Source organism: Myotis davidii, unplaced genomic scaffold (genome assembly GCF_000327345.1).
Source record: "Myotis davidii unplaced genomic scaffold, ASM32734v1 scaffold244, whole genome shotgun sequence".
NCBI classification, from domain to species: domain Eukaryota; kingdom Metazoa; phylum Chordata; class Mammalia; order Chiroptera; family Vespertilionidae; genus Myotis; species Myotis davidii.
The window spans coordinates 611,317-619,065 of NW_006294993.1; the positions used below are offsets into that span (position 1 = coordinate 611,317).

General features: G+C 63.1%; 1 protein-coding gene across 1 annotated transcript in view; it reads left to right on the forward strand.

Annotated features, from left to right (window-relative positions):
• EEF1A2 (eukaryotic translation elongation factor 1 alpha 2) overlaps window positions 1-7,749 on the forward strand; it is a gene marked incomplete at its 3' end in the record, with an annotated part of 23,908 nt that extends 16,159 nt beyond the window's left edge. The window contains exons 3-8 of the mRNA XM_006769563.2: window positions 956-1,171; window positions 2,798-2,977; window positions 3,422-3,718; window positions 5,016-5,166; window positions 6,445-6,701; window positions 7,303-7,749. Of these exons, the coding sequence (XP_006769626.1) occupies window positions 1,028-1,171; window positions 2,798-2,977; window positions 3,422-3,718; window positions 5,016-5,166; window positions 6,445-6,701; window positions 7,303-7,749 (1,476 nt within the window). The remainder of the gene's footprint in view (window positions 1-955; window positions 1,172-2,797; window positions 2,978-3,421; window positions 3,719-5,015; window positions 5,167-6,444; window positions 6,702-7,302) is intronic.

The window sequence follows — 7,749 nt, forward strand, 5'->3', positions numbered from 1 at the left end:
ACCGCCCGGGTGTCTGCAGGTTTGGGGCAAGGGAGTCAGTGCTGGGGCTTGTGGGGGTGTCCGGGCGACGGAATGGGGGAAGGGGAGGCGGAGAGACCCGGGGACTTGGTCAGCAGCCCCTCCCCTCACCCTTTTGGGGCCCACCTGGGGTCCATACGCCAGTGCCCGCCCTCCCTCCCAGCCGCCTGGCCCCTCTTGGGCAGCCTAGGGTTCTTCATGGCCTCCAGGATGGGGCAGGGGCTTAGCCCTGGGCCCTGACCACAAGGAAGAGGGAAAGGGTGCCCCCCAACTTTGGTCCCTCAGAGGCGGAGGGGCCAGATTCTTCCTCCTGTGGACAGAGCAGAGACACCCGCCCCCTACCGTCTGCCCCGTACCCAGAGCGGGCGGGCTGGGCTATTCTGGGCCCCTGATCTGGGCACCTCCGTCCTGGTGGAGCTTGAGGCCAGCGAGTCTCTGGTGCCAGCCAGGCAGGGAAAGGAAGATGGCGTGTCCCTGTCCCTGTCCCTTCCTGAGAACGGGGAGCACTGGCCTTCCTCCTGCGCGGCTCTGCGGGTGGGGGTGGGGTGGGGTGGGGTGGGGGGCAGTGTCCTGCCCAGAACTGGGGTGAGAGAACAGCCTGGGGAAAGGGCACTGGAGAGCTGGCCAGGTGACATCCCCAGGCTCCGGACTGGTCATGGGGCTTGTCCGCCTGTGTGTTTCTGTGTCTCCAGATGGGGGTCAGACTCTTTCATGGGGGCTCTGTGGGCCTTGATATGTTCATGGGGGCTGTTTGGATCGCCACCTTGCTCAGCTGGGTCAGGCACGGCTGGGTCTCACCTTCCCACGGAGCATAGGGACTTGGCCTGGCCTGGGGGCTAGGTCTGTGGCCAGATGTGTTCCTGCCTGTGCAGGGCTGCATCTTGGCTGGGTTTCTCTCTAAGGTTCTGTCCCCTGTCCCCCCACCATCACCACACAGAGCCACTGCTCAGCATCTCCTGCCCCAGCCAGAGCCCCCCAGGTCGCACGGCCCTTCCCACCCCCGAACACCATGGGCAAGGAGAAGACCCACATCAACATCGTGGTCATCGGCCACGTGGACTCAGGCAAGTCCACCACGACAGGCCACCTCATCTACAAATGCGGGGGCATCGATAAGAGGACCATTGAGAAGTTCGAGAAGGAGGCTGCGGAGGTGAGTCGGGGGCGGGGTGAGGGCGGGCTCTGCTCGGAGGCTAGGCTGGCCTCAGCCCCCGGGAATGTGGCTGGCGTCTCTCCTCCAGGGCAAGAGGGGCCTGAACCCTAAGGGACCCTGTGTGGGGGACGTGTGCCTCAGAGGGTCCGGATGGGAGTGGCATGGGTGGAGCACTGGCTGCCTTTCTCTGAGGATGTGCTTGGTGGGGAGGAAGATGACTTGCTGGATCTGGCCCAGGGTAAGGGGTAGCTTGGAGATAGCATTTCTGCCCTGCACAGAAGGTTCTGGAACATTTTGCCACACTGGACTTGAGAGCCCTGGAGCCTGTTTTTCGTGCCCCCCCAGGGTTGGGTTCCCGTGTCCCCAGCGCTGAGGTCTGGGGCTAGAGGTGGCACTGCCCTCACTTGTTCCAGGGCTGGGCCAAGACTCAGGGTGCTATTAATAGCTGATTGATGGGCACTGAGCCCATCAGCTCCGTTTTCTCGTGCTAGACTGGGGAGGGCTGCTTGTCCAGGGAGGTGCCCTTTGTTGAGGGAAGGGGGGGGACTTGGTAAGGATGAGGGCGTCCCGTGAGCTGACCTCCCCTCTCTTGAAGCTGCTCTTTGGCCACTGTGGATGTGGAGTGGGGGCCTGCTTTCTGCACCCCTTGCCCCCACCCTGAGCTCTGTGAGAAGCCCCCATTTGGGGGAGCTGTGTGGGCTCTCACCGGGATGACAGAGTAGCTGGGACCAGGGCCAGGGAGGGGACAGCTTCTGGCCATGGGGCGGGGTCAGGTGCTATGAGCTACCTCCCTCCATGCCTGAGCCCCAAAGCTGTGTCACTTCTCCCTGTGGGCCTGGAGCTGGAGGCAGGTTGAGGGTGTTTTCAGGGCATATGGTTCCGGTCTTCGGGGTCATGTCTGGGTGGCCCCTTCTGGCTGGGCAGCCTCCGGGAGGGCAGAGCCCTGGCAGGGAGCTGTGTCCACCTGGGCAGTGATCAAGGCTGCTCTCCTAACGACAGCTCTGGCCCCCAGGCATGGGGTCTCTCTGGCACTGGGCACAGGTATGTGCAGAGAGCAGCCTGGCTTTGCTTCCCCTGCTCAGTGGGCCAGGAAGGGGCGCAGGAGCGCGGAGCCGCGGAAGCCGGCTGACTAGGGAGAGCTGGAGAGCGGGCCCTTGCTTGTGACCTCATTCGATTTCTTTCTTTAAAAAGAGATCACAGAGGGGTTTTGATTTGACAGCCTAAAGCCTGGTGGGGTCGGCCTCTGGCTGAGGCAGGGATCTTGGGGGAGTGGGTTTAGCTTCTAATAAAGGGGAGCCACCACCAGGGGAGGGCTTTGGCCTGCGGCTTCTCTCAGAGCCGGTCACAGGCCCTTGCGCCACCTACTGGTAGATGCCTGAGTTGCGCCCATTTAGGAGGCAGGAGGCTGGGCCTGGGGAGCCAGGGTACCCCACCTGGGTTGAGTTCTGAGTGTTCCTCAGAGAGTTCCAGGTTTCCAGTGGGGAGCCACGGGGGCTGGGCCTGTTTCCTGCGTTTCGCCCGGGGCCTCTCTGCTGTGACGCGCTGTTCCCATGGCCCCGGGTCTGCTGGCCAGGCGGGTCTGGGCCTGGGTCTCGGGCTCGCCCTGAGCCACCTCCCCCCCTGCAGATGGGGAAGGGCTCCTTTAAGTATGCCTGGGTGCTGGACAAGCTGAAGGCGGAGCGGGAGCGCGGCATCACCATTGACATCTCCCTCTGGAAGTTCGAGACCACCAAGTACTACATCACCATCATTGACGCCCCGGGCCACCGAGACTTCATCAAGAACATGATCACTGGCACATCCCAGGTGGGCAGTCTGGGGCCACAGGGGCCCGGGAGGGGGGCAGGGGCTTCCATTCAGAGGGCCCCTGGGTGCGGGCTCGAGTCATCAAAGGGTAGTCGGGTCTCCTCTGCTTCCTCATCAGGGCACAAGACCCACCTTTGCCCCTCTTGCCCCACCTGGTACAGAGTTGCGAAAACAACTGATTAAGCGCCTCAGTATCTCAACCAGGCAGAGTGCCTGTAAGGACAGTCAGCCAGTGTCCGGGCCACCTGTGCCACAGACAGACTCGGACAGTCCCTGACCTTGCTGGGGCATTCATACCGACAGACAGATGAGTCCCTGCCACTGCCCCTAAGGTCGAGATTCCCAGGTCCCATCCCAGGGACTGTCCAGGCCCCTGTCTGCTGCCCAGAGGGGCCTGGACACGAGGTGAGGTCTGGGGCTCACGGTGCTGTGCCTGCCGGGCAGGCGGACTGCGCTGTGTTGATCGTGGCGGCAGGAGTGGGTGAGTTCGAGGCGGGCATCTCTAAGAATGGGCAGACCCGGGAGCACGCGCTGCTGGCCTACACGCTGGGCGTGAAGCAGCTCATTGTGGGGGTCAACAAGATGGACTCCACGGAGCCCGCCTACAGCGAGAAGCGCTACGACGAGATCGTCAAGGAGGTCAGCGCCTACATCAAGAAGATTGGCTATAACCCGGCCACCGTGCCCTTCGTGCCCATCTCCGGCTGGCACGGCGACAACATGCTGGAGCCCTCCCCCAATGTGAGTGCCTGGCGGGAGGTGGTAGGGCTGCTCAGACCTCTTCCTCAGGGCCCAGAGCACTGGATCAAAGGTCAGGCAGGGTCAGGGTGGGGCGCTGGGTCGGAGGGCTGTCCCCAGACTCCCTGCACCCTACGGTCTTCTTTAATCTGTATCCGTGCCTGAGCCAGCCCCTGTGGCTGTCCTCGGGGACCACACGAGGCTGGCAGAGGCTTCTGCAGCCCCTTCTCTGGCTAGGACAGTCCCCTCAGGTCAACACTGTAGAGACGGCAGCTGCTGGGCCCATGGGCATCTCCAGGAGCTGCTGTGCAGGGTTAGTTTCCACAGCCTCCGGGCACCCCTGGGACCTGAAGCTAGCTGGGCTCTGGGAAGGGCTGAAGCCTGGCTCTCTGTTGGCCACTTGGGCAGTCACTGTCCCCGGAGCTCTGACTGGGCAGGAGGTGATGAGTGGAGCTGGGTGTTTTGAATTTGTTGAACCCGAGACCTAGTGCCTTGGCACTGTCAAGCCAAGGACACCCTGGCCCAGAAGGGGGGCCACTCACTCTGGCCAGCACTGCAGCCACCCACATGGAGAGGGGCGGGCATGGAGGGCACCCGCAGGAGAGCCAGCCCCGGAGCCCTGTGGCCTACGTGCAGCCGGAGGGCCGCCCATCTTGCTGGGCAGCGTGTTTGCATGTTGCAATTGCACGTTCCCTCGTGGGACCTCATGTAGTGCTGGCAGGGCTGACTGCACCCCCCGCCCTCCTGGGGAGGCCCACAGGACCCTCACCTCCACTTCCCCCTGCCTGGCCTGCTGGCAAGTGGGGACCCCTCACTGCTGTTGACCTGGGGTGTCTGGAGGACAGGGCCCCTGGGGATGGACCTGGGCATGGTGCTGCAAGCCTTGTCTTCCTCTGGGGCTGCTGGGCGGGGGCTCGGTGACAGGACGGGGCTGGGTCTGCTGTAGGAGAAGCCTGGGCAATGCTCTGCTGGCCGTGCCTAGAGATGGTGGGCACTGTGGTCTCTGGGGCCGCGGCTGGACTCTGCCTCCGGCTCGGCCAGTAACCCTGTGTGTGGTCTGGGCCGGGGTGGAGGCTCTGCGTCCTTCTCTTTCTGCCCAGTGTCTCAGTGTCTTCTGTGAGCTGGGAGGGGTCAGTTGTTTAGCATCTTAATGGGCCCTTAGACAGTGGAGGGCAGAGCTTAGCTCCCCTGCCCCCCAGAACCCCTCAGGTCGGTGCCTGCACTAGGATTCCCCCATTGGGACTTGAGGGGGGGGTGCAGGCTGTCTCTGCGATGCGATGCGTGCCTGCTTCCTGCCCAGATGCCGTGGTTCAAGGGCTGGAAAGTGGAGCGTAAGGAAGGGAACGCCAGTGGCGTGTCCCTGCTGGAGGCCCTGGACACCATCCTGCCCCCCACACGCCCCACGGACAAGCCCCTGCGCCTGCCCCTGCAGGACGTGTACAAGATTGGTGGTGAGTGAGGGTACAGGGCTCTCTTATAGGCTGGGCCCAGCCCACTTCGGCCAGCTCTGCCCCTCAGACCTCTCTCCTGAAACGAGCTCCCAATGTCAGGGTCTTTCTGCCTCTCCCCCCACACTGCACACTTTCTGGGTTACCCATCCATCTATCCATCCCCCATATATTCATTCAACCATTCATCCATCCTCTATCTATCTGTTCACCTACCCGCCCCAAAACCCTATCCATCTGTTCACCCATCCCTCTATCCCTCTATCCAGCTGCCCACCCCCACCCATCCATCGGTCTGCCCAGTGTTTGCCAGGTCTTCCTCCCTCCAGATAAGTGCTTGGTCCAATGCCAAGAGCTGGTGGCACAGGGGTGCCAGCCCTGTGGCCTGAGTGCAGCTGGAGGGCCGTTTGTCTTGCTGGGCTGCATGTTTGCACGTTGCGATTGCACATTTCCTCATGGGACCTCATGTAGTGGCGGGGGTGGGGTGGGGTGGACTGACTGCGCCCTCTGCCCTCCTGGGGAGGCCCACAGGACCCCCATCTCCACCTTCCCCTGCCTGGCCTGCTGGTGAGTGGGGACCCCTCACTGCAGTTGACCTGGGCTGTCATATCGTCCTTGCCCAGGAGTGAGAAATGCTGTTCAGGAGTTGACACAGAGACATAACCAAGTGTGAGACCCATGAGGGTCTGTGGCTGGAGGTGTTGGGCCTGTGTGCAGGGGCAGGGACATGCTCACCCAGTATAAGCGCAGCCACCAGCCCGTGTCTGTCACACTGTGATGTCACACGAGCCTCCATCACAGCCAGGGAGATGGGGTGGAACCTCCCCTGGGCTGTGGAGAGACCAGACTCCCAGTGGGAAGCCACACAGGTGTGAGCAGGCCCATGAGAAGGGTGGCACCAATGTCCCTTGAGGGACAGCCCCGGGCCAGGGCTTTGAAACTGGGCCGGGTCATTCCGGTGGGTGGTGCTCCCCCCTCACGAGGAGGAGCCTCAGAGGTGAGGGGCCCAGTGCCTCACCTGGGGGCAGGGAAGGGACCCTCAGCCCAGATGGCCTCTCCTTGCCCCATCCCCCCTGAGAGGTTCTGGGAACTCTTGTTCAGTCCCTTTCCTGTGGGGTCAGGGGAGCCTCCACCTCTGTGTGAAGGTCTGTGTGTCTGCTTCGTCTGGGGTCTCCCTGCCCCCGCACTCCCTCCATGTGGCTGCGCCCCATGCCTGCCAGGGAGGACCAGGGGCACCCCTTTGGCCCGCTTCCCCTCACAGCCCCCTTCCTCTGGGCCCAGGCATTGGCACTGTGCCTGTGGGCCGAGTGGAGACGGGCATCCTTCGGCCTGGCATGGTGGTGACCTTTGCGCCTGTGAACATCACCACGGAGGTGAAGTCGGTGGAGATGCACCACGAGGCTCTGAGCGAGGCCCTGCCTGGCGACAACGTCGGCTTCAACGTGAAGAACGTGTCTGTCAAGGACATCCGCCGGGGCAACGTGTGTGGGGACAGCAAGTCCGACCCGCCCCAGGAGGCCGCCCAGTTCACCTCCCAGGTGGGTGCCCGTTCCTGCAGGTGGTAAGGGGCAAGTGGCTGCCCACAGCGGCCGAGCGCTGGGCACCCCTGGCCTGGCATTGGGAGAGCTCAGACCCTTGCTTCGCACACACGACCTCCAGGCCTCCAGGTTGGCACAGGGTTGAGGGCTCCTAGGAAGGGCGCGCTGGCGGGGAGCCCAGGCCTGTCACTGGGGCTTCACTGAGATCCCACTTGGGTCCTGAAAGCACTTTGATCACTATTGCCAGCGACGTCTCTGTGGTGCTCTTAGTCTCTACACGCTCACTGCACCCTCTTTGGTCACTTCCTCACGTGACAAAAATCGGCCTTGTAATTGAAGTATAAAAACAGGCCCAGGTTCGTCACCCCCGCGGAGCTCCGGCCAGGGTTGACACAGGCGCCCACTACAGGCACCTGTCTGTGGTTTATCTCTCGTGGTTTATTTCAGTGCTTAGTGCCGACCTCGGGATCCAGGTCTGTCCCATCACTGGACCTTTTTCCACAGTCAGCACCCGAGCCCCAGGGACCCGGGGGTGGGCTGTAGCCTCTCCCTGCCCTGATGCCCACCTGTCACTGATGGCGTCATGCCACTCTGCCCGCAGGTCATCATTCTGAACCACCCTGGGCAGATCAGCGCCGGCTACTCGCCGGTCATTGACTGCCATACGGCGCACATTGCCTGCAAGTTCGCGGAGCTGAAGGAGAAGATAGACCGGCGCTCCGGCAAGAAGCTGGAGGACAACCCCAAGTCCCTGAAGTCGGGCGACGCAGCCATCGTGGAGATGGTCCCAGGGAAGCCCATGTGTGTGGAGAGCTTCTCCCAGTACCCGCCTCTGGGTGAGTGGGGTGTGAGGGAGGCCGAGCCCCAGGGCCCCCCAGGGAGGGGCCTTGACTTTCTGCTAGCCTGGAGCCTTATCAGGAGCGGCCGCTCCCGGAGCACCCGCGGCCCCTGGGCAGGTCTGGGATGGTGCCCCTTTCCCAATGACTCGCCCAAGGCGCACAGCCAGTCTAGTGGCTGCCGCGCAGACGCAGGGACACGCAGATTTTAC